The sequence below is a fragment of the Rousettus aegyptiacus genome, unplaced genomic scaffold (genome assembly GCF_014176215.1).
Source record: "Rousettus aegyptiacus isolate mRouAeg1 unplaced genomic scaffold, mRouAeg1.p scaffold_m13_p_12, whole genome shotgun sequence".
NCBI classification, from domain to species: Eukaryota; Metazoa; Chordata; class Mammalia; order Chiroptera; family Pteropodidae; genus Rousettus; species Rousettus aegyptiacus.
Window position 1 is genome coordinate 34729623 of NW_023416287.1, and position 26561 is coordinate 34756183.

At 39.1% G+C, this 26561-nt stretch overlaps 2 protein-coding genes across 4 annotated transcripts in view; both read left to right on the forward strand.

Annotated features, from left to right (window-relative positions):
- The first annotated feature begins 5334 nt into the window (after positions 1-5334).
- Positions 5335-9019, forward strand: LOC107511611 (protein PET117 homolog, mitochondrial). The gene is made up of 2 exons (XM_016146124.2): positions 5335-5520; positions 8847-9019. Exons 1-2 carry the CDS (start codon positions 5425-5427, stop codon positions 8991-8993), a joined length of 243 nt encoding a protein of 80 aa, XP_016001610.1. The 5' UTR covers positions 5335-5424; the 3' UTR covers positions 8994-9019.
- KAT14 (lysine acetyltransferase 14) overlaps positions 5951-26561 on the forward strand; it is a 36982-nt gene continuing 16371 nt past the window's right edge. Inside the window, exons 1-7 of one of the 3 annotated variants that reach the window (XM_016146118.2) lie at positions 5951-5971; positions 8847-9546; positions 11372-11490; positions 13081-13202; positions 18166-18347; positions 19762-20181; positions 20298-20866. In XM_016146118.2, coding sequence (XP_016001604.1) covers positions 9288-9546; positions 11372-11490; positions 13081-13202; positions 18166-18347; positions 19762-20181; positions 20298-20866 — 1671 coding nt within the window. In that variant the 5' untranslated portion in view covers positions 5951-5971; positions 8847-9287. Of the gene's footprint in view, positions 5972-8846; positions 9547-11371; positions 11491-13057; positions 13203-18165; positions 18348-19761; positions 20182-20297; positions 20867-26561 lie in introns of those variants that run through there. The other 2 variants (XM_016146123.2, XM_016146120.2) reach the window with 2 other exon arrangements.

The following is a 26561-nucleotide window of genomic DNA, read 5'->3' on the forward strand; positions in this document are numbered from 1 at the left end:
ATAAACAAAATGTTATTCAGCCACAAAAAAAAAAGGAAATCCTGCTACTTGCAACAACATGGATGAACCTGGAGGAACTTATGCTAAGTGAAATAAGTCAGATACAGAAAAAAATACTTTTTACATATGGAATCTAAAAAGACAAACTCATCCAAGCAGAGTAGAATTGTGGTTGCCAGGGGCTGGGGAGTAGGGAAAATGGGGAGATGCTAGCTAAGGGATAAACAGCTCTAGAATGTGTGTGGTGCCTGAATGTGTTACGTATTTGCTAATATTATGAAGCATTTTTTTTTTACCCTCTTTGTGCATGAGTGGACCTCTATTTTTAAAGTCTTAGACATTGTAGTAAAACTCTACCTGTACTTATTTCTGTGATTATTTCAGGAGCATCTTTCACCCAAAGTCTCCAATGGTTAAGCAGAACTTTTCCATTTAAGTCAGCATTAGAGATGATTTATCACTGAGAGAAAGAAAGTGAGGAATTTAAGACCAGCCAGCACCTGATTCTTGGAGGGGAGTTGCTAGAAGGTTCTGACAGAACACTGGGTCTTGAATCTTCCCCTGTGTTGGGTGATACTGACTCTAGAACAGTAGATCCACACTAACATTTAACTTTGGGGAACAGTTTATTGCTGTTGTAACTGTGGCTGTGTAACTGTGGCTGTTGTAACTGTGTTATACCATAACTATGGTATAACAAAAATACCATAGAACAGGTGTATTAAACAACAGAAACTTATTTCTCACAGTTTTGGAGGCCAAGAAATGTGAGATAAGGGTGCCAACATGGTCAAGTTCTAGTGAGAGATCTCTTCCTGGTTTGCAGATGGTCACCTTCTTACTATGTCCTCACATGGTAGAGAGGTGCTCTGTCTCTTTCTCTTCTTACAAAAACACTAATCCCATTATAGGAGTTCTACCCTTATAACTTAATCTAAACCTAATTACCTACTAAAAGTCCTACCTTCTAATACCATGCCATTGAGAGTTATGATTTTAACATAAGAATGGGGGTTATGATTTTGACATGCAGTTCATAACAATTGCTACTTGTCAACTGTCCTTTTTATTGTAATTATTTGATATACCAGTCTATCTTCCTTTCAGGCATTGAGCTGCTCGAGGGATGGGGCGAGTACCTGGAATACACTGCTCATGGGACATTCAGTCAAATTTTATTGGGCGGAGACCAGTCAGAATGGCATAGAGGGTGGAGGCTTTGTACGTTTCCTCTTATGACCACACCAAAATTATGATGAAACCACAGAGTAAACAGTAAGTAGAGTCACCTGGGGCCTGGATGAACAGAAGCCTTACAACTAGGGAGAAAAATAAGAAATCACTTTGGAATGGCAGGAGGGGTGGAGACGTGAGGCTCCTCAGTCCCTGTGGGCTAAGCGAGACAGGCTATGGCAGCAGCAGCAAATAGGTGCAGATGTTCCTTTCAAAGGGACCATAACCATGACTGGACTTTGGTGGTGATGCACTTGCTCACTCTGAGCTCCAGCATTTGTGCATCTGCTTGAGGGGTACCAGGGACATATGGGTGGGGAACACTGAGTTGTTGGGCTTCGGGGTGACAGCCAGAGGGGAGGCTTTCTCCCGGGCATAAGTGCTGGCAGTATCCATTGTTCCTTTGTTGAGCCCTTCCCCCTCCCAGTGTATGGACACAGGTGCCGCCATAGCTGAGTGATCATTAAACTGGATAAGAGAGGTCGCTCCACCCGGAAGATTCCCTAAAACTCCGCCCCTCCCAACTTGTGGCCCTACCCAAGCCCCATCCAATGGTATTCTCAGTGTGCCCTGTGCCTCTTGTTAAGCAGCTCCAAACCCCGCACTGGTGGCAGGCAGCCAGCCTCAGTTTCTGGCATGGCCTCTTGAGGCAACCATAAGCATAGCATGGGTGGCATCTATATGCGGATTTCTTGGTGACCCTTACCAGATGGCCCTGGAGGGGCATAGGCTGGAGCTAAACTTGGCCTGCAGCTAAACCCCTCTCAGAATTATGCCACTGGGCCCCACAGGACACCTACTACATAGAGCCATGCTACTAAGACTGGGAGACTTAGGAGCTTTACTACTAAGACTGGGAGACTTAGGAGCTTTATTTAGTACGTAGAAACAGACACAGAAGGCAGCCAAAATGGGGAAGAGAAAGAAGCATGTTCCACATGAAAGTATAGAACAGAGCTCCAGAAAAAGATGTAAACAAAGTGGAGTCAAGCAATCTACCAGATGCAGAGTTCAAAGCACCAGTTATAAGGAGGCTCGAGGAACTTAAGGGAAAAGTAGATAAGCTCAGTGAGAACTTTAACAAAGAGATAAGAAATATAAAAATGGAAATGGAAATTATAAAAGGGAATCAATCAGAAATGAAGAATACAATATCTGAGATGAAGAGTACATTAGAGGGAATCAACAGAGTGGATGATGAGGAATACAAACCACCATTATAGAGGATTGGGTAGCAGAGGACACCCAATCAGAGGAGCGACAAGAAAAGAGGATCCAAAAAATTGAGACAGTTTAAGGAGGTTCTGGGAAAACATCAAGCATAACAACATTAGCATCATAGGTGTACCAGAAGGAAAGGAGATAGAGCAAGAAATTGAAAACCTATTTGAAGAAATAATAATGGAAAACTTCCCTAACTTTCCTTAATTTAGTAAAGGAAATAGACATACAACCCCAGGAAGTTCAGAAAGAGTCCCAAATAAGATGAACCCAAAGAGGCCCACACTAAGATACATCATAATTAAAATGCTAAATGTTAAATACAAAGAGAGAATCTTAAAAGCAGCAAGAAAAAAGCAACGACTTACCTTCAAGGGAGCTTCCATAAGACTATCAGCCAATTTCTCAATAGGAACTTTGTAGGCCAGAAGGACTTGGCACAAAGTATTCAAAGTGATAAAAACCTAAGATCTACAACTGAGATTACTCTACCCAGAAAAGCTATCATTCGGAATTGAAGGACAGATAAAGAGCTTCCCAGGTAAGTAAAAGCTAAAGGAGTTCGTTACCACCAAGCCAGTGTTACAAGAAATGTCGAAGGGACTTCTTTAAGAAAAAGAAATATGGATCAAAAATATAAATAAAGACTAGCAGCAACTACGTATCTATCAACAAATACCTCAGATGAAGAAGAATTAAACACTCCAATTAAAAGATGGGGTGGCTGAATGGATAAGAAAACAATACCCTTATATATACTGTCTATAAGAGACTTACTTCAGATTAAAAGACACACACAGACTAAAAGTAAAGGTATAGGAAAAGATATTTCATGAAAGAAAAATGCCCTATGATTTCATGTACATTTGGAATCTAAAGAACAAAATAAACAACAACAAAAAAAAAACAGCAAAAAAATGGAAATGAACTCATAGATGCAGAGGATATTTTGAGGGTTACCAGATTGGAGAGTATTGGGGCAAAGGAATTAAGAAGTACAAATGGACAGTTACAAAATAGTCAGAGATATAAAGTATAACATAAAGAATGTAGTCAATAATATTGTAATAAATATGTATGGGGCAGAGGGGTACTAGATTTATCGTGGTGATCACTTTGGGAGTTATACAGATCTCTAATTACTACGTTGTATACCTCAAACTAATATAATAACATACGCCAAGTATAATTGAAAAATAAAAAATATTTTTAAAAAAGTTTATTGGAAAAAAAAGTCAATCAGCAAGTCTAGACATTTTCTGTTTGAAAATATATTCATCAGTAGAGACTCTTTAAGTTGTCCCAGAAAACTGCTTTCATTCAAACACACTGCAAACACTTAAAAATGTACTTACAGTAGATGGAAATTATATTAATGGGAAAAAAAGTTGGTTTCAATGTTTGATGGTATGCAGTCATTCTCTCACAACCCAGTAATTTATGAGACAATAATTACACAAAACATCCTGCTTGGGTTTTATAAATATTTAAACAGATAATCCATGTTTTAATTTGACACTATTAACACATAAAAGATGTTTTAAAAGTAGAATAAAATATTCAAGAAAGCAAGTTGAAAAATTAATCATGATAGAATGAAAGACCATCAAACTCTCTGGGGTACATTCTAAAGATATATAACTCTGTTGAAGGTTCACTGACTTAGAGGGAAAGAGTATCTAGAGCTTACTATTAGTGAAAAAAAAACAGTCTAATGTATTTTTTTTTTCTTTAGAGAATATGCAAATACACCTTGAATTAAATTGGTTTTAACTCCAAGGTCTGTTAGGGCATGAACCCCGTTTTCCAATTCAGTGGTACATTCCCTCTGCTAAAAAAACAAAAAAACAAAAAAACTTGCTTCAGACAAAATAACATTTGAAAAGGGTATTTATGGTTGTTTTACTATTAAAATTTTTATTATATTACATTTCTTAAGAGCAATAGCACATCATGCCATTTATGCTCGCATAAGAGGCTGGGAAGAGCAGAGTACTACAGAGATGAATGTCGAAGACCTTGGGGGAGAATAATCAAGACCCAGCCTAAATCAATATCGTACATACTTGTTTCCATAGGAAGAAGTTTGTTCTCTGTAATTTCTAGTGGGAAAGAATAACTTGATAATACTTCTTTACTAGAAAGCCAAACGTCTTTCTATGTCTTTTGACAGTACTTTCCGCTATTCTCGACAGGCTACTTCATTCCATCATTTGTGTTTCTAGTGATGTGGGCTCAGAACTATCTTAGACACAGCGAGAACTGAGGCTCTAAGGATGTAAAAGTGACCTCTTAAAGACTACATGGGCAACAAGGTGACCAGCTTTTTTTCATATCAGGAGGCAAGGAGATATCGCTGTCCAGTTAGCATGCTTTTTAGCCAGGTTTTTCAATTTCAAAAAGCAGACTCTGAGAAGCCACCCCACAATGTCAAGGTGAAAAAGTAGATGACCATGTCTACGTTAAACTAGCAAAATTCCATCTCCTGGTGGTACCTCCCCTGCCAAGGGGAGAATAAGGGCTGCGTTTGATGAAGCTGGTATGGAGTAAAGCATCTGAGACAGCAAGGTGCCCTAGTGGGAATCCCGCGCCGCCCCCAGGACGCCCCCTGTCGCTGGTGGGGGGGGACAAAATGAGGTGGCTCAGGCTTGGATCTCCACACCCCATTCCCACCTAGCAAGGTGCTGGGGCCAGCTTTGGGAGGGGGCTCTTCAGAATTTTAATTGAGAGTGTCTTAATCCGGCCGCCCGCAAGGTAAGGAGTGGATCCCTCCGGTTCTGGGGCCTCCACTCCAAGCCGCGCTTGCAATGGAAAAGGGGCGCCGCTCGGAGCTCGATTGCTCGCGCCTGGCAGCGGCTGGGACTCTACGCTCGACGTGTCCGGCCTGGCTCGCGCGGGCAGTGACACGCTCTGTGGCCACTCTGGGGCCTCGCGCGAGTGGGAGGGGAGGCCAGGGCTCCCCGCGCGGGGATGTCGAGGAGCTCGAAGACGGTGCTGGGCCTCTCGGTGGTGCTGACGGTGGCCACCGTGGTCGGCGTGCATGTGAAACAGCGGCAGGACCAGCAGGTCGGTGTCACGTGATCGTCTCTTCTGCGGCCCACGCGGCAGCGGCCTCGGCCTCTGGTCTCTCGGAAGGGTTCCCCGCTCCTCTTGGTCTTATCCCTGCACGTCTCCTTCGCGGCCCAGCCGGGCACCCTCAGGCTTTCGCGACTGAGGCCGGGCCGCCGCCCGCAGAGCTCTGAGTGCTGTAGCCCCGGCGGCCGCGTGCGACCTCTAGGCCCAGGCCAACTCCTCCTGGCCGGCGCCTGGGAGCCCAGCCTTCCCTGCCGAAGTTGCTTGGCTCGCGTGAATGCGCGCCGGTAGGATAGTCAGCGGTACCGTTTTCAAGTCACAGCCAGGTTGCAGTGATATGACCATTCGGCATCTTACTAGGGCCTCTAGAAAGGAGAGGAAAGGAAAGGGTTACCTTGGAGTGCATTCAGTATGTTACCTGCCTCTCTCCAGTCCCAGGCCCAAGGTTGGATCTTACTTGGTTTAAATGCTAATAGTATTTTAACCCTAGGATAAAGAAGGCCTCCTTGCACCCGCCTTCGTGCCTTTGGCCAAGTTTTGGTGAGGTGCTTGTATTTATTTTTTACTTTTTTATTTTTTTAGGAACAATTTGCTATGGAAACAAGATGCTGGGAACGGTAGCGATGTTGGCCTCCAAATTTATTTAAGTTGTCCAACGTTTAATGACTTATCACTGTGTGCCAGGCACAACACTAGGCACTTTGGGGGAAACAAAGATAAGGAGGCATAGCCGCTCCTTGGGCTGTAAATGATTCAAAACAGTGCTAAATGTTCAGTGTGAGAACAGGAGCTAGGTCGTCGGTGAACTCTCAGAGAACACCTTGGGGCAGCTATTGGTTGAGCCTAGTTTGCCAAGGGCGAAAGCAGTAAACTGGATGATATCAATGATAAACTCATTTCTTGCATTGGACCGTGCTGTGTGCTCAGTATTCAGAGATGAACCAGCTGAGGTCTTTGTCCTGGTGTTCCCAGTCCGTGGAAATCAGACAAGAAGTCTGTGATGATTACAAGAATTTGGGAGAGGAGAGAATGGGATGATTAATAGTGAAAAGGCATGGGAAAAAAATCAGAGATTTTGGATTAAAGCATGTGTTCTAAGGGTACTTTTGGTATAGAGTCTTCCTCCTCAGAGAAGGAAAAGATGATCCCGAGAAAATCTGATATGGAGTGGAGCAGGAGTCCCTAGTCCCAGGGCTGCAGATAGCCTATTAGGAACTGGGCCACACAGCAGGTGGTAAGCGGTGTGCCAGCAAGTGAAGCTTCATCTATATTTGCAGCTGCTCCCCAGCGCTAGCATCACTGCCTCAGCTCCACCGCAGATCATCAGGCATTAGATTCTCATAGGAGCACTGGTTCCAGGTGCCAAAAAGATTCGAGACTGCTGGAGCAGAGGATGATCTGTCAGATGTAGCTCTGGTCAGTGAATAGGAATTGTCAGAGTGTCGGGGTAGAGCTGGGTTAGAGCTTGGTTTTGAACCCTAGTTACACATCCAATGTTTCTGGGAAGTTTTTATAATGCAGGTGAGGTTGGGCCCTACTCCAGATCTATTAGATTAGAATTTCTTGGGAATAGGGATCTGTCTTTGGTATGTTTTAAAAGCAACCAGAGCGGGGTGGGGGTGGGGAGCTGAAAAAGAAAACAAAGCGACCCAGGGGATTCTAACATGCATGCAGCAAGAGTTGAGAGCCACTGTGTTATAGAGAGTGGAAGAACAAGAAGATTTAGATATTTGGAAGTTAGAGATGAAGATGGATTAGGATAGCCAATGTTTATCTTATATCCATTCTGGACTTACTTTCTAGCAGAGGGAAAGAATTGGCCAAATGATTGACAGTGGATGTGTTGGAAGGTTCAAGGGAGCAAGAAATAAAATAATGGCTGTTGTTCCTTATTGTTTCTTGACTGTCTGTCACATACCAGGCACTGTACTAAGCACTTTATGTACATCATCTTTAATCCTTTCAGGAACCCAGCAAAACAAGTAGTACTTACATGAGAAGCCAGAGTTCTAAATGTTGGAATAGTAAACAAACACGTCTTAGTAGTTAGTAAGAGAAACGGTTAGTAGGAAGGTAAGTGGTTAGTAATGGTTTGTTGAGTGGATCCCACAGGAAGGATATGGGAGGCAATGAGGATAGACATTGAAATTTGGGGAAAGATAGCAAATGAATGGAGAACAAGATCCTAAGCATGTGCTAAAGTATCTGAAAAGGCAGGGTAGGATTTCAGACGCAGGTGTGGAACGATTTCAGTGGACAGCGAGGACTTTGGGTGGTTGTGTAGGTATGGTGTAAGGAGCACAGGAAGAATGGAAGGGAAGAGTGAAATTAGCATCTCTCCATTTCTGTCTCTGGAGATCTTGCCAAGGGTGCAGAGATCAAGAAAGTTGGCCCTCAGTTGAGTTATTAGTCTCAGGACTCAAATTTCTCTACTCCCCCATTATAGGGAGTAAGCTCTAGGCCTGGAGGAGGTACAGTATGAAAGTACTTTGTGAGTCTTTTAAAAAGACATAATAATAATTTAAAAAAATACCCAGACTTTGGGCCCTATCCCTATTAATTCTGCCTCATGAGGCTACTGTTAAAAACTTATTAGAGCATTTTGTATCCTGTACACTATAAAATGTTAGTTATTAGTAATGACTGAATTGATGCTTTAAAAAGTCTCATCTTAGGTGCCAGGTCCATGTTCTGGAATTTTTTATGTGTCTTTTTATGTGTCTTCCCCCCCTTCTTTTTATGTGTCTTTTTTTCTCCCCTTCTCTGTCTATTATGTACTAGATTAGTAATCCTGTATAATTTTTACTTTTTATGTACTAGTAGAAGCTGGGTTCTTTACTTTCTTGCATGCACCTTACAGCTTGTTCAAATTTTAATAATCTTTTTTTGATATTTATTATTCAGCTAAGATAATTGCTAACATGAAAGTAGATTACAGAGTTACTGTAGTAATTCTTGTCAAACTTTTAAAGTATCATATATCATTTAAACTCCTTTTAAAATTCAACGTAGTGTCAGTTTTTTTTCCTCTTTTAATTGTTATTTCCAATTAAGTCTTCTATACTAAATGTTTAGGAATTTCTTAAAATATGGTAAGTAATCATTTAAATGATGACATTATATCATACTACCAAATTAATCTGATGACACCTTTATTACATTTTACATTTGTACAGAAAGTTAATATAGTAATTGGGTATTTGGAATCTGAAAGTTTCAAGTATATTTTGGTAACACTGTTATTTGGACTTGAATGGCACAAGGATGGGAAGGAACCACCTGTTCAGAGTGTTACTGAAATCTGTTTCTTATGTTTTTAGAGGCTTCGTGACGGAGTGATCAGAGACATTGAGAGGCAAATTCGGAAAAAAGAAAACATTCGTCTTTTGGGAGAACAGATTATTTTGACTGAGAAACTCAAAACAGAAAGAGAAGATGTTATTGGCAAAGGATCTCAAAAAACATAACTTGAAATGAATGTGAACTATTGATGAGACAGATAGTGTTGAGTGTGTTGATGGAAAATAGCTTAGTGAGATCTTCACTCTTTTATTTATCTCTGTCCTTTTAAACACCATCACGTAAAAGAACAGTAGATCATACATTCTGAATTATTGCTTTAAAAATTCTTTATTTCTGAGCAGAGAAGTGGCATTCTTCTGAAAAGTATCTCTGTAATCCAGATAGAAGCTCCTTTAAGGTTGGTGTCCAGAGCTTAGGATTGTTACACAAAGCACTTCTGACCCTGTGAGAAGGAAGGGATGGATAGTAATATTCACCTGAGTAGTTTGATAAGTCGCCACGATGATGAAGCCACGAGAACATCTACCTCAGAAGGACTGGAGGAGGGTGAAGTGGAGGGGGAGACTCTCCTGATTGTTGAATCAGAGGACCAGGCATCAGTGGACTTGTCTCATGATCAGAGTGGGGATTCCCTCAACAGTGATGAAGGAGATGTTTCCTGGATGGAGGAGCAGCTGTCCTACTTCTGTGACAAGTGCCAGAAATGGATACCGGCCAGTAAGGAGCTTCTCAATTCCTTTGATTTGCCAATTCCTATGTAGTTTGTTTTTCTAACCCGTGAAAGAAACATGAATGTAAAATAGACCTAAATAAAAAGATGATTATTTCTTTTTAGTTTAGTTGATTAACTACAAATTTATATGAGATACTTGTGCTAATAAAAATTTTTTTGTCAACCACTATCATGTTGTTAAATTAACATTCTTGATGATAACCCAATACAAATTAGAAAATTGGAAATCCTGTGTTACTTAAATAGCCAGATTTTTCTAACAAAGACATGTTAAGAATTTGGGACCAAATTTTAGGCCCAGTGCAGAATTAAAGTTCACATTCATAAAAATTACTCTTAATATTTAGCTTCCGTGAAAAACTGCTGTTATATGGTGAAGTAAGGTCAGAATTAGCAAATTAAAGGTGTTTGGTGCCTTTTTCTAGGACTATTCTTGTGTTCTGCTTGTCGGCCTCTTTGATCTGCTGACTAGAGATAACGTATACATATTCTTCCCTGTTACTTAAGTCTTTCAACTTATTATTTTCAACTGCTACCTTCCTAGTTCTCAAGGAGGGGTATACTTTGTCAGTTATCTTGAGTCTTACCAAAACAGGATTTTTCCATTAGGCAGAGACCAGTAGAGATATACATACTAGAGGAATCTTTGTATGATAGAATTTGTAACTAGGTCAGAGAAATATTAATTGTAAAGTGGGTCATTTTTCTAGTATGTGGAAATGTTTTAGTTAAGATTCAACTCCTCAGATTAATAGTTACTACTAATAACTTTTTCACAGAAAACAAACCTCGAATTTATTATGTATTAGGTTGTTTTTGTTTCTAAGGTGTTTCTTTCTCTTATTCAGGGTCTTGCCTAGAAATCTCAGTGGCTGCCCTTTATGATCAGCCCCTGCTAACTTCTTTAGCCTCTTTTAAACAAAACTTTGTGGTTAGTATGAGCTTTTAATTCCCCACAAATCTTTTTATCTTTGTGACTTAGCACTTTTTAATTTCCTCTCAAATATGCATCTCTATAGCCTCCATGCCCTCCATACACACAAGCACCTCTCTTTCTCTGGCCAATTCTAGTCATTCTGTAGAATTCACTCTTTCTAGCTCTCCTATCTTTTTAATATGGATTGAGTACCACTTTTATGTGTCCTCACATTGCCCTTATCCTCTATCATCTTCCACTGCAGTAGTTCTCATTTCTTCCCAGAGCATCAGCATCACCTGGGGAACTTTAAAAAATGCAGAGACCTGACCCCGGACCCACTTTAGAGATTGATTCATTTCATGTAGGGTAGGCCAAGGCATGTTCAAACAACTCCCTGGGTAATTCTGATGCACAGTGAGGGTGGAGAAGTACTGTGCTGTTGTGATTACCTATTTTCTTATGTTTCCGTTACAGAATTTGTAAACTGCTGAGAGCAGGCACTATGCCTATCTTGGGTGTTGTATTTTTTAGCCTAATGCTTGACTCTCTGGGAGCTCAGATAGTTTTTGAAAGGACATGTGAAGAGACCTATAGGAGACAGGAATGTTAACAGTTGGAAAAACCAGTGAGAGCAATAATACCTGCTTTTCCCAATGTTTTTCTCCTGAAAATTAGGGAACTACTCATCTTAGTGGGCATACACTTGATATTGAAAGAATAAAAACTTTTCTTCTCTATTCCCTTTCTCACCTGCTTCCTGCAATGGACTGGCTCAAAAAAGGAAAAACAGCATGAAAAACTTGGAAAATCAGGTTGATAAATGAATTAAACCTTTTGGGTTACTGCTGCTCTAGATAAACCTATAATATGCCTTTTTGTTTTTTTCCTAGGTCAGCTGAGGGAACAGCTCAGTTACCTTAAGGGTGATAATTTTTTTAGGTTTACTTGTTCTGATTGCTCAGAAGATGGCAAGGAGCAGTATGAAAGGCTGAAGCTTACATGGCAGCAAGTGAGTAAAATCTCTTCCTGTAGAATTCATGGGGTTGGTCACCCAAGGAATTTATAGAGAAAGAGGAACATAGGTAGCGCTTTTGCGTTGTCTTCAAGGTCACTGTTTCACATGAAAATTGTATACTGAGTATATGGGGAATAGAGTACTTGGTGCTTACTGCTAACTTAGTGAATTGAGTTCGAGATTCTTGAAAACTTCACACACACAATTTTATTTATGTATAATACCAAACTTAATTGAAAATGTGGCTGACTGCATCAGGTCTCCATTAGCCAATAAATGGAGAGGGATAATTTAGCTTTCTGCATTTGAACTCAAACATGTTTGACCATTTTTTGTTTGATGAATATGTCCACTTTTAACCATCTTTAATACCAACATCCTTATTCCTTCTGCGTAGCCTGAACAATAGCTTTTTACTGATCTTAGGTTGTATTAATATTTTGTTTTTGTTTTTGTATTACTATGTCTGTGGTAGGCACAATGTATATATGGTCTTTAAGTTCTAAAAAGGAATGAATTATATATACTGTATCTTACATTTATTCATTCAACAGATATTGAGTACCTGTGATGAACCAGGCACCATTTTAGGCCTGGAGACATTTTCAGAACTTTCTTATCTTCCCAAAATGAAACTCCATATCCCTTAAACAGTAGTTCCCCATGGACAATAACTGTTTAAAGGATGCTTATTGGCTGATGTAGACCTGATGCAGAAATAAGTGGAAGAATTTGAAAAATCTTTTCATGGGTTAATTATCTGTTAAACCATCAGCAAGTTTTACAAGTTTAAGGATGGGAGGAATTGAAACTCAGTGGAATCATCAGAATTACCTGAGTCATAGATCTTCCCATGAGATCATTGGGGAGTTAATGCTTTAGACTCAGATATGTTATTTATATGTCTGCCAAATATTTACCAACTTGGGGCCATGAATTTATTACCTATTAAATAACCAGGTTGGACTAGATTGAGAGTTTTCGCATTGAGCTCTGGAGCCCTCTGAGAATGGGCTGAGCAGCAAGGCCTTTCAGGTCCCTGCCCCTGACTAATATTGATTTCATTTGAAGAAAGATTTTCACAGCTAAAAATAGTTAAATGCTGAGTAGGTGATATCTCACATTATTTTCAGAGCTTAGAAAAATTTATATGTGGGGGTGATTTTCAAAAATTTTAATAAAGGTTAGCACTCTCAGAAGATGCTGGCTGGAGTAGGCACCTGGAGGCCTCCTTGATGGCCAGTAGTTAGCACTTTATTTAGTGCTGCATTGTGTATGATGGAGGGATACTGGGATGGGGGAGGTGGTTACTTAGGGCAATGGTTATTTATCATATCAGTTCAACAGCACATCAGCCCTACATATGTAACATGTAAGGAACAACTGTACACAATTAAGCGGACTAGCGATATTCATCTGAAAGCAAAAAGGGAAGCAAAATTCTATACTGAGAATTTCCAAGATATTCTTTCTTTATTTCCCCTCCGTTCCCCAGCTTTACTACCCAGAATATAAAACAACAAATGTTTCTCCCTAAAGATTAATCATGCCTTTCTCCCAGCCCTTGTTTCATTTGTGTTTCAGGTTGTCATGTTGGCAATGTACAACTTGTCTCTGGAAGGAAGTGGACGTCAAGGTTATTTCAGGTGGAAAGAAGATATCTGTGCTTTTATTGAGAAACATTGGACTTTTTTACTAGGAAATAGGTAACGTGATTTTTAAAAATCTTATACTTGAACAAAGATGCAAAGAACAAAGTATATAAGATTTGAGACAGTCTAATGCAGCTCCTTAGAGAATTAGAGTGTGCATTTCCTTATGGCAATTACAGAGAATTTTGTAATCCAGAAAATCTTGTTACTTTTTAAGTTAAAAAACTTCTTTATGAAAAATCAAAATGGAAGTGTATTCTATTAAAAGTGTAGATTTTCATACTTCACTCATCCTACTCCCAGAGGAAGCTGTTGGTTTCTACAGAGCATGAAGAGATTTCAAAGTGTTTTGTAGAATGTAAAAAAATAGTGTTTAATTAAATGAGGCTCTTTGATAGTTGGATAAGTAACTATTTAATTTCAGGAGATAGCATTATTATGTCCTTTTAAAATTAGTGCCTTATGGGAGATCAAAAGAAGAAAAATAATGGCAGTTAATAATTGCATTCATTTTAATTGCTCTTCATTAATAGTCTTATGTTATTAGTATTTGTTTTCATTAACTGAAGGGAGAAACTGTTTTATACCTTTTGGTATTACAGTGTTTAGTACAGTCAAGGTACATTAATACACATATGGCTTATTCATTCATTCTTTTTTTTTTTTTCATGATAATGCTTTGATTTTGTTGCTGAGTGCACCCCTCCTTGGTGGCTGCTTTGGTTCATCAGACTTAGGGATTCCAATGCACAGACATTGAGACCATATGTTTTAACTAAAGGCGCACGTGGATCTAATAAGATCATTATTGATATCTTTATTGCTATTTAGGGATTAGTGAGTTTTCAACTGCATTGGTGAATTGTATTGGAGATTCTGAATTTTTTTTTTTAAGGTGACATTGGTTAATGAAATCCAGTAAGTTCCAGGTGTACAATTCAACAGTAAGGCATGTATATATATTGCATTGTGTGTTCACTGCCCATAGTTAGATTTCTTTCTGTCTGGAGATTCTGATTATTAATTGCCATCTGAAATCCTCTATGAGATTCATAAATCTTGCATATTGTGTCAGTGTAGACAAGATAAAGGCTCTGATCACATCAGGTCAGAGCAGGGAGTTTGCACCTGTCCTCACTCTGAACTCACTGCAGTCTCTGTTTCCTTGGATGCTGAGAAGTCACAGCTCTGCTAATACTGCTAAGAAATCAGGGAGGGTATTTGAAAGGAGGCGTGACTTTCTGAAGGCTAGCTGTGAGGAAAAAATAGAATAAATTTAGTACATTTTTACAAAGGAGTTATTTTTGTTCTTGAGTTTTTTAGTGGTACTAAGAAAAGAAATGACAGTATAACTCATTCTTTTTCTCAAAGAAAGGAAATCTGTTGTCTTAGTTTAATGATTTAGCACTATTTGTGGAACTTAATATACCCCATTTGTAAGGGACAAGAAAGGGAAAAAACTGGTAAAATTAGATCTTGGAATGTTTTCATGATCTTTCAGTGCTGTTTTGTTTAATAGATTGTCTTCTGAAAGAAATTGGATTTAAATTGCCTATTTTTAAGGATATTGCCATTATTTTAACAGGAGTTGTTCAGTTTCATTTATTCATTTCTACAGCCTGTTCTGAGAGGAATCAGCTAAAGCATTTTTCTTTAATACTTCTACTGAAAGGCATTAATTACTCTCCCACTGCTGTGTAGTTTAACCATTAAATTAGTGGTTTGGGCCATATTAGTGTATCACTTGAATTATCATTTACTTATTTAAATCAAGTCATTTCAAAAAATACATTCACTTTAAAAAGAAACTTCACACCACTCTCATAGGTGAAAAACTCTTATCATTTGCCATAAATAGAATGAAACTATAAAAATAAATGCACTAAAATTAAAACAGTGCCATTAAGTTGTAGCTGGATTCCATGGCCTATAGAGACAGTCTGAGGCCCTCTTTCTTGATTAAAAAAAAGGAGACTGCATGTGTTAGTGAGAATTTCAAGCAACAAACTTTCTCCTTGATCTAACCAGGAGTGAAAGAGAATTAAAAATTACTTTGTGACCTTGTCACTCAGTTTCCTGCCCAGTGCTAACCTTCACTTTGGGAACTCTGCTTTAAACATCAGTGATTGGTGGTCACTGCACACTCAGACATCTCTGTGTACGAACATACACCGAGTCACTGCATACCAGAGAAGCAGGCTGCACAGAACATTTACAGTCATACGTTTTTTTCTAGCTACTAAAGATTTTAATTCTGCTATTCATAGAACATATTTTAAATTCTTGAAAATAATAGCTATTTCTCATTTGCCATAGCAGCTAAGGGAATAGTGTACTGTGTAATACATTCTAAGTTTGAATATATTTTCTTTCAGATACTTATAAGTTTTGCTTTTATGCTTTTAATTTTTTTTTATCAAAGTTTAAGCATGAAAAGGATTATTTAGGGCTAACCTAAAAAACTATGTACCTATTATAGAAACAAAAAGTATACAAAAGCTTTATTAATTACTAACTACAGTTTAGTTGCTATCTTATGTGTGATCACTTAATTTGCTTTTAGAATCCTAGCCTTGAATTCTTCTGGAAGAGAGATAACTGATTGGTGAAGAATAGTTTGAATACTTTTTGTGTTACCGTATTTAATTGATTTTAAGATGCATATTATTTCAGATGCTGGTTTCTCTGACAGCTGGAAATATCTTACAAGTGATGGTGTGTCAAAATTTGATAGTTTTATTATTATTATGTTTTTACATAAAATGACATACCTTAAACTCAGTGGCTCTTATAGTTGATGAAATATGATACAACACATTCATAGTTTTAAAAATCGAAAAATTATATGACAAGGATTCTCAGAAGATAGAGTAGGAAGCACCAGAAATCTGTCTCCAGACCTAGACAAAATTTGCAATTGCAGAATCTGTCTTAAGTAACTATTTTGGATTTCTGGAGTCTGTTGAAGACTTATTTACTGTTAATTTCAGTCAATTTAAACTCAGCCCAGTAGCTTTTGCCTATCTCATACCTTTTAGCCTCCTGGCATGTTCCCAAAGCGCTTGCGCACAGCTCTGGGAACCAGGGTGAACAGAAAGGACACTCTGCTCTAAATATTGGGGTCTGTACTCTGATCACTGATTACTGCTTCTCATCACAGAGGTGCAGACAAAGAGGTGGGCAGCACTATTGTTGTACTTCCCCCATTGTTGCAAACCCCTGCCTCTCTGCCTGAACCAACTTTAAGGGGATTTAACAGGTCGGCACCTTCCTCTCCCCTCTTCATTTTTCTTTGTTCTCTTTTGGGGGCCAGACATTGAAGACTAAGATATTCAAAAGCAACTACACACAGGGGATATTAGAAGGTCACCACACATGCTCAGGAGAAGGTGCAGGCTCAGAAATGACCTGAGAAGACCTTAAGTTTATACAACTCAGGCTGATCTTTGGCACAGGGAGACAGCCTCCAACAATCAAAACAATAAAACCTGTAAATTCTGGGGAAGGAAGAGAATATAATTTCCAAAATTACTATGTTATTAAATTTAAATGTCCAATTTTCAACAACAACAACAAAAAATTAGAAAAAATACAAAGAGCAAAGTAGGCCCATTCAAAGGAAAAAAAGTTAACCAACAGAAACCATTCCTGAAAAAGACCTAATGGTGAATCTACTAGATAAAGACTTTAAAATAGCTTTAAGTAGGGTCAAAGAACTAAAGGAAGATGTGGAGAAAGTCAAGAAAATAATGTATGAACAAAATAAAAATACAACAAAGAGAGAGAAAACTTGAAGAAATTCTGGAGCTGGAAAGTACAATAACTGCAATGAAAAATTCACTAGAGAGATTCAAAGACAGGTTTGAGTAGGCAAAAGAAAGATTCGGTGAACTTGAGGATAGGTCAATGGGAATTAATCAGGTCTGAGGAATAGAAAAAGATCAAAGAGAAGTGAATAGAGCCTAAGGGACCCATGGGACACCACCAGCTGGACTAACATACACATTGTATGAGAAAGCAAGTGGATAGCTTCCTCCTTAGTATATCCTTTGGGCAAGAGGAGGGGACTTGGAAAGGTTAGAAAAAGTTACAAATGGGGAGAGGTGCTCTGGGATGAAAACACTGAGGGTAGAAGATATGGTGTCGTTTGCCCCATCTCAGGTGGTGCTTATGTCTATTAAAGTTTACTTTTTTAGTTTTAATGTGTTTTCTAGTACATATTTGTTCCTAAGAGTTTTCCTTTTGCTTCCCTAGCAGTATTTTCCAATAGTTACACTACCCTTCTTATGAAATACTTTTTTAAGATTTCTGGTAATTGACTTATGTTTTCAAGGTGGAAGTAGAACAGTTGCCTTTAAAAGAATTTTTGACAGGAAACTGAATAGTTGAAATTTTACATATCATTTAAAATTTTTGTTACATACACTCTTGGGTAGTTATTTTGAAATGCTTGCTTTTTTCTTTTGCCAAAGTTTTGTATTCCTCCAAGGATCAACTCTGTGTTTGTGGAACATACTGTGTAGTTTTATTCCCACTCTACTGCTAAAGGCCAGTAGGAGCAGACTAGAGTTGCATTTGCCACCTTGGGTAAAATGAATGGTTTACCAAGGCTAATAATTCTCCTGCTTGCTTTCTGGAGAGGTGTATTTAATTCACATATAAAAGCAACTCAAGTTAATTAAAATTAGCTTGTTGAACTCCGTAATCATGATGATTGTGAAGAGAAGTGTTTCATGAGCTTTGTTTGAATTATTTCATCCCCATAGCAATCTTGTGAGATAACTTCTATGATCCAGATTTTAAAGATGAAGAAACTAAGGCAGCTAGAAGGTGGTAGTGCCAGGATTTGAAGCCAGACAGACTTCAGAGCCCCTCGACTCTCATCTCTGTTCCTTCAAAGATTGGAGGTTCTGTAGCATATCACAGGCTAGGAGTCACAGAGTATACTTAAGAGTGTATTTTCCATACGATGATAGAAATGAAAAGCCAGTAATTTTTGAATTCTTGGGCTCTACAGGAAAAAGACTTCAACGTGGTGGAGCACGGTAGCAGGTTGCCTCAGCGTGGGAAGTCCTATGTACTTCCGTTCGGGTGCTCAAGAATTCGGAGAACCAGGATGGTGGAAACTTGTTCACAACAAGCCCCCAACAATGAAACCTGAAGGGGAGAAGTTGTCTGTCTCTGCTTTGAAAGTAAAAGGTACTGTTGGGAGAACAGTATAAGAGGTGCTAGCCAGAGCAAAGCCAAGCAAGTGTGACCTTAGGAGGCAGGCCCACTTTTGTCAGGCACAGCTCATCTGCCTCCTGAGCAACTCTGCTTGGCAATTTTATTGCGATGTGCTTTTTGTATGCCACAAATATGTGAAAATACTTGATAATTTCCTATCAGGTTCTCAGTTTTATAAAAATTTCCTTTGATATCTGAAAGGTACTCTATTTTAATGTGATTTTGTTTTTAGACTTTTTATTACAGAAAATTTTAAACACATACAAGTGTGAGGAGAGTAATACAATGAATCCCCATGTACCTTTTACTTCACTTCAACAGTTAATGGCTGGCAATCTCATTTCATCTAGACCGTGGGTACTTTACCCCAAATCCTCACTCTTCCCTAACCTTGGATTATTTAGAAGCAAATTCTAGGCATCGACATTGCACTCTTAAATATTTCATTATGTATCTCTAAGTGATAAGGACTCTTTTTTTTTGTAGTCTAATCATAATGCCATTTTCACACTTCAAAAAAATTAATAGTAACTATTTAATAGTAACAACACATTGATCCAATTTTTTAATCTAAAAAGTTTTTAATGAGCTTTTAAAGTTTTAAAAATATAATTGGGAAAAAAATAAAATAAGATTGAAGGATGTAAAGTCTGAAAGTTGCTCTTCTGTACCCACCCCTGCCTAATTTTCACTCCCCAGAGTAACCACTGTTGTCTCTTGTGAATGCACTTAGAATTGTCTCTGTACATTTAAGCATTTTCTTATTAAAAAATAAACAACTGTAAATGGACTCATACTATAATACTTGTTCTCCATTTTTTCCCCATTTATCTGTATATCTTGTATATTTTTCCATAGCAGTACATGTAGATTTACCTTTTTTAAAATTTTATTTCATTTTATTCCATCTGATATCTCTGTGATAATTTATTATATCCTTGTTGATGGACATTTTGGTTATTTCTACCTTTAGTTGTTATTTTAAACAAGATTACAATTGTACATATGTGGGTACCTGTGCAAATTTTTTCTTTTGTGATAAATTCTTGGAAACAGGTTGCTGTATCAAAAGACATCTTCATTCAAAACTTTAATCAGTATTGCTAAATTATTAATAAGGCATGAAAATGTCCATTACCCCATATGCTTGCTGAGCATTATCAAACTGTTAATGTTTACCAATTCCAATAGGTGAAAGATAGTTTTTAATTGTTCAAATTTGTATGACAATTTTTTCTTCTTGTTAAGGGATCTCTAAGTCCCAGTTTAGGGCATTCATTGAACATTTCTCTATTTTGAACATGGTAGAAGGTTCACAATAATAAATTAGTAAAAGGAACTAAAATTGAATGGTTATTTAAAAATTTAGATGTTTATTCTTTTCTAGCAGCCTCAAAACCAACTTTAGATCCCATCATTACCGTTGAGGGTCTTAGAAAACGGGCAAGTCGCAATCCTGTGGAATCTGCCATGGAATTAAAAGAAAAAAGGTCTCGTACTCAGGAAGCAAAAGACATTAGAAGAGCCCAGAAGGAGGCAGCAGGCTTTCTTGATAGGAGCACTTCTTCGACCCCTGTAAAATTTGTAAGCCGAAGCCGCAGGCCTGATGTGATTCTAGAAAAAGGGGAAGTGATTGATTTTTCATCCTTGAGCTCCTCTGACCGCACTCCACTGACCAGCCCATCTCCTTCTCCATCTCTGGATTTCTCTGCCCCTGGGACCCCTGCTTCTCACTCAGCCACACCAAGCTTGCTTTCAGAAGCAGATCTGATTCCCGATGTGATGCCACCACAAGCCTTGTTTCACGGTAAGACTTACCTTTCTTGGGTCTTTTATGTGTGGCACATGATATAAAAGTGTATGTTTTTACCTTGTGAGTGGAGTGCTCTGCATTTCTTCTTTCCTGCCTTATTCTCTGCACAGATGATGATGAGATGGAAGGCGATGGAGTCATAGACCCAGGGATGGAGTACGTTCCACCCCCTGCTGGGTCAGCAGCTTCTGGGACAGTGGTTGGGGGCAAAAAGAAGGTCAGAGCACCTGAACAAATAAAGCAGGAAGTAGAGAGTGAGGAGGAAAAACCTGACAGGATGGACATTGACAGTGAAGACACAGATTCCAACACATCTTTGCAAACAAGGCCTCGAGAAAAGAGGAAGCCACAGCTGGAGAAGGACAGGAAACCTAAAGGGCCCAAGTATACCCCTGTGAGTATCTATGAGGAGAAGATGCTTCTGAAAAGGCTGGAAGCTTGTCCTAGTGCTGTTGCCATGACACCAGAAGCTCGGAGACTGAAGCGTAAATTGATTGTCAGACAAGCGAAAAGGGATAGGGGATTACCACTTTTTGACTTGGATCAAGTTGTTAATGCTGCTCTTCTGTTAGTTGATGGGATTTACGGAGCCAAAGAAGGAGGAATTTCCCGGCTTCCGGCTGGCCAAGCCACGTATAGAACCACCTGTCAGGACTTCAGAATTCTTGACCGATACCAGGTGAGTCAGCACAAACTCTAGAGGTGAGAGTAGAGGTAGGATAGGCAGCTCCCTGGGATGGATACAGTTATGCTGTGACTTTTATTTTTATTTTATTTATTAATTTCTTATTTTTAAAAATTTATATATTTATATTATGGTGACATTGGTTAATGAAATCCAGTGTTTCACCTCTACACTTTAATAGTAAGGCATAATGTATTTACACTGTGTGTTCACCTCCCATAGTTAGATTTCTTTCTGTCACCACATATCTGACTCCCGTTATCCCATCTACCTCCCCCTCCCACTTCCACTAGTCTATTGTCCACGTCCGTGAGTCTCTGTTTGCTTGTCCTGTTCATTTGTTGCTTTTAGGTTTATATCCCAGATGTAAGTGATTACATATGATTTCAACTTTTTCTGTCTGGCTTGTTTTGCTTAGCATGCTTATCTCAGAGTCCATCCATGTTGTCACAAATGGCAGTATTTCATCTCTTCTTATGGCTGAGTGATATTCCATTGTATATATATACAACAGCTTCTTCATCCAATTATCTATCGTAGGACACTTCAGTTGCTTCCATTTCCTGGCTACTGTGAATAATGCTATGAACATCGGTATACAGCTGTGACTTTTAAAACCTGAGTAATTTTGGGATAGTGAAGAAAACAGCAGGAGAGAAAAATACAAAAATTGCTGGGCTTTATTTTTTGAAATTGTTCTGTATGAATACTCCTTAATACATCTGAGTTTTGTTTTTTTTTTCTCTCCTTTGGGCATTCAAGGCAGAACCTAGACATTTTCGTTGTATTTCTTAGTCTCTGAGTGTAGCTATACATGGTTTGTGTCATAGCTTTGATGATAGTTGTGTTGAGGAAATTAGGTGTACCATCCTCTGTGTTGAACAGGATTGAAGACATATAAACATTTGTATGGTTAGGAGACAACATGGATAAAGAGCAGCCAAGGGATCAGTGGTGTCAGTGTTGTCTGAGGTTATTCAGTGGAACCCAAGTCTAAGTGGGCTCCTAGAACAATGAATTCTTCTTGGAACTGCCAGAACACACCTTCACACAGCAGGAATGGAAGGTCTTATTTCCCTGTATCTTTGTTAGCACTTTCTGTTAACCAGCCTTTAACTAGTGTAGCTAACTGATGGCTGTAAAGTAAAATCTTGTTTTTTATTTATATTTCTTTGATTATAGGTAAGATTAAACATTTTTCATGTTTCCTACTTGTTTTGCTCTGAATTGACTATTAGGATTCTTTGTACACTTTTCTATCCTGTTCTTTTGAAAGTAGTGGGCTCTTATTGCAAATATTCTGTCTGGGGCTTTTTCTTTTATTGTGTTCAGCATTTGGTGTGCGGGTCCTTTCAATTTGAAACTTTCTTTGAGTTTTGGAAAGTTTTCGTAATTTTCTATCTGTTTTCTCTGTTCTGTCTTTAGAGCACCACTACTTGGATACTGGATCCTTTGGACCAGGGATTAGCAAACTTTTTCTGTAAGGGGTTAGATAGTAAATAGTTTCTACTTTGCAGGCCACATAGTCTCAGTTGGAACTATTCAATGCTGCTGCTGTAGTGGAAAGCAACACAAATGAGATATAATGAATGGGCATAGCTGTGCTCCAATAAAATTTTATTTACTAAAATAGGCTGGATTTGGCATATGAGCTATATATAGTTTGCCAGTGGCCCCTACTCCAAATGGATCCCCATGATTTTATTTTTTTCTTCTATTTCCTATCTTCCCTTTCCTAGGAAGTACTAACCTGCCTGCCTGTATCCTAGGAACCAAGTGACTTGGGCCAGGAGCTGACCATTCAGCTAGTAAACTTCCACTGAGTTGGCCTGTTTTCAGGACAGTACTTTCATCCTTAGGTATCAGGTGCCCCTCTGTCTAGAATCTCTCTTTCGAGCCTCTTCAGTTTTGCTTTGCTGGGAAAGATCATTTCCAGATGTGGGCAGAGGGGGCTTTAAGAAAGACTTAACTTTAGCAGGTCCTAGTGTCTTCGATTGCTGCACTTTCCTGAGACTCTGGCATGTAAATCATACTGCTCTTGGCCTGTCTTCCTTGCTGCCTTAGGTTTTGGCACTCCGTTCTAAGTTATTTGCCACTTATTCATATGTTTTTGCTGCTGTCATCTGTTCACCTGTTCTTTGTTCTCATGGGTTTGTCTTTTATCTCTATACTTTATTTTTTTCCCAGCTTTATTAAAATATAACATTTAGTTGCTCATATTTACATTGTACAATTCAGTGAGTTTTTTTCAATGATAGTTGACATATAATAATATATTAGTTTCAGTCGTACAGCATAATGATTAGCAATCTATATAACTCACCGAGTGATAACCCCACTAAATCTAGTATCCCTCTTCCCCCTTATATATTTATTCCAACACTGTTGACTATTTTCCTTATGCTACACTTTATATCTCCATGACTATTTTGTAACTATCCATTTGCCCTTTTTCACCATCCTCCCAACCCCCTCCCATCTAGTAGCCCTCAAAATATTCTCTGTATCTATAAGTTTGTTTCTGTTTTTTGTTGTTGTCATTGTTGTTTATTTTGATCTTTAGATTTCACCTGTATGTGAAATCATGTAGAATTTGTCTTTCTATCTGATTTACTTCATTCAGCACAATACTCTCTAGGTCCATTAAGGCAATACCTGTTTCCATCTTGTTCCCTTTAGTCTTTGTGTGTCTTTTAATCTGAAGTGAGTCTCTTGGCAGCATATGTAGGGGTCTTGTTTTCTTATCTATTCATCCACTCTATCTTGTGGTTGGAGCTCTTAATTCTTTTCACTTTGAGGTACTTGTTGAAAGATCTGTAGTTATTACCAGTCTTTATTAATGTTTTTGATACATGTTATTTTTTTCTTAAAGACGTCCCTCCAACATTTCCTATAATACAGTTTTGGTGTTGATGAATTTCTTTAGCTTATTTTTGTCTGGGAAGCTCTTTCTCTGTCCTTCGACTCTAAATGATAGTTTTGCTGGATAAAGTATTCTTGGTTGTAGATCCTGGGTTTTCATCACTTTGGATATTTCATGCCAAGCCCTTCTGTCCTGCAAAGTTTCTTTTGATAAATCACCTACCAGTCTTATGGGGCTCCCTTGTAGGTAACTAACTGCTTTTCTCTTGCTACTTTTAAGATTCTTTCTTTGTCTTTAACCTTTGGCATTTTAATTATGATGTGTCTTGGTGTGTGTCTCTTTGGGTTCATCTTTTTTGGGACTCGACTTCCTGGAATTGTAAGTCTTTTTTCTTCACCAGATTAGGGAAGTTTTCCATGATTATTTATTCATACAGATTTTCAACTTCTTGTTCTCCCTCTTCTCCTCAGTTACCCCTATGACATGGATGATTTTACATCATTTTTTGTCCCATAGGCTCCTTAAATAATTATTATATTTTGGCTTTTTTTTCTTGCCGTTCGGATTGCATGTCCTTCACTTCCCCATCCTCTCTATCTGTGGTTTGATCCTCTTCTTCATCCACTTTCCTCTTGGTATGCTCTTCATCTCAGATACAGTATTTTTCATTTTTGACTGGTTCCTTTTTATAATTTCCATTTCCATTTTTATGTTTTTTATCTCTTTGTTAAAGTTCTCACTGAGTTTATCTACACTTCCCTTAAGTTCATTGAGCATCTTTATAAACAAGGTTTTGAACTCTTTGTCTGTTAGATGACTTGACTCAGTTTTTCCTGGATCTCTGTTCTATTCTTTCATATGGTTTCTGCTTATTTGTCTTCCCATTTTGGCTGCCTTTCCATGTCTGTTTCTATGTACTAAGCAAAGCTCCTAAGCCTCACAGTCTTATTCATGTGGCTTTGTGAAGTAGGTGTCAAGCGGCACAGTCCTGAGAGGGGTTTAGCTGCAGGGCAACTTTAGCCTCACCCTGTGTCCCTCTGGGGCCACCTATTAAGATTCAGCAAGCAATCCACAGATGCTGTGCTTATAGTTGCCTCAAGAAGCCATGCCAGAAACCGAGGCCAGCTTTCACCAGTGTGAGTCTTGGAGGTGTTCAGCAAGGAGCACCTGACTTGCCAAGGACACACCTTGATGTGGCTTGGGTGGGGCCATGAGTTTGGGGAGGCGGATCTTCAGGGAATCCTCTGGGTGGAGGGACTTCTGTTATCTAGTTAGGTGAAGTCTCAGCTATGGCAGCCATGTGTTTGCACAGTGGAAGGGCTCAACAGAGGAACAATGGATACTGCCCAAACTTCTGCCAGGGAGAAAGCCTTGCCTCTGGCCCTCACTCCAACAACTCAATGTCCCCCTGTAAATCCCTGGTGCCCTCCAGAGCAGCAGACCCAGTGCTGGTGCTCAGAATGAGCGAGTCTGTTACTATGAGAGTCCTCTAGTGGACACGGCCCCTTTAAGAGGAATGTTTATGGCTGCCGTAGCTACTGTCCCACTCAGCCACTTAGGACCAAGCAGCCTCGTGTCTTCACCCCCTCTTACCTCCTACTGTTGCAGGGTGATTTCTTATTTCTCTCCCTAGTTTTAGAGCTTCTGTTCATCTAGACCCCAGGTGACTCTGCTTGCTGTTTGCTCTGTGTTTCCATTACACCTTTGATGTTGTCATAAGAGCAGAGGAACAAAGCCTCCATCATCGATGCCATTTTGCCCAGTCTCTTATACTTTATTTTTTTAATTATGAAATGTGTCATACCCATAGAATAATGCATAGAACATATGGGTATAGTTTAGAGATTAATAAAATAAATTCTTGTGCTTCTAGTTCCTGGGTTAAAAAAACAGAGTGTTACAAACAACTGAGAAGTCCTTGGGTGCACTGCGTGCTATCCCTGGAAGGAGCCATTCTCTGATGTTTAGTGTTAATTCCTCTGCTTTATTAATGTCTATATCCCTAAACAATATGTTTTTAGTTTAAAAAAAATGAAGTGGGAAGTACAAATCTGGCTGTGTAAGCAAATTGTCTCTTAGATGAAAGTTTCTAGAAGATAAGCTATACAATCTTTGTGGGTCATTGTTGTAGATTGAATTGTGTCCCCCAAAAGGATATATTGAAGTCCTGACCCCTAGTACCCACAAATGTGACATTATTTGGAAAAGGCTTCTTGTAAATATAATTAGTTAGGACGAGGTCATACTGAAATTGGGTGGGCCCTTAATGCAGTATAACCAGTACCCTTTAAGAGAGATGAGACACAGAGACAGATAACACAGGGAGAATGCCATGTGATAACCAAGACAGAGTGATGCGTCTGCAAGCCAAGAAACACCAACGATTGCCAGCAGCCCCAGAAGCCAAGAGAAAGGCCTGGGATAAATTATCCCCCAGAGCATTCAGACAGAGCATGGCACCTTGATTTTTGACTTCTAGACTCTAGAACTGTGAGAGAATAAATTTCTGTTGTTTTAAGTCACTCAGTTTGTGGAATGTTGACATATCAGCCCCAGGATACTGATACAGTCATGTTCTGGCTACAACTTTCATGAGCCCCTCCTGGAGAAGTCAGTGGTCAAGGTCATTAGAGAGTCCTGGGAAACATAAGGCTTACTACTGTCTGAGCGTCGGGTTGGGCTGCAGTGCGTGCCAGGCAGTGTGGCAGGAGTCTGAGCTGGGGAATGGGGTTCACTATATTTCCTGACTCTGGGCTAACATGCTTCCCTCCAGCTTGCTGGAGGCCAGAGCAGTTATTTGTGGGGGGGAGTATCCTCAGCTGATAC

What these genes read in the sequence shown, in the direction of transcription:
- LOC107511611 (XM_016146124.2), top strand. Translation starts at nt 5,425, where the DNA reads ATGTCGAGGAGCTCGAAGACGGTGCTGGGCCTCTCGGTGGTGCTGACG. An exon ending in AACAGCGGCAGGACCAGCAG is followed by an intron (nt 5,521 to 8,846) that starts GTCGGTGTCACG and finishes TTATGTTTTTAG; the next exon opens with AGGCTTCGTGACGGAGTGAT.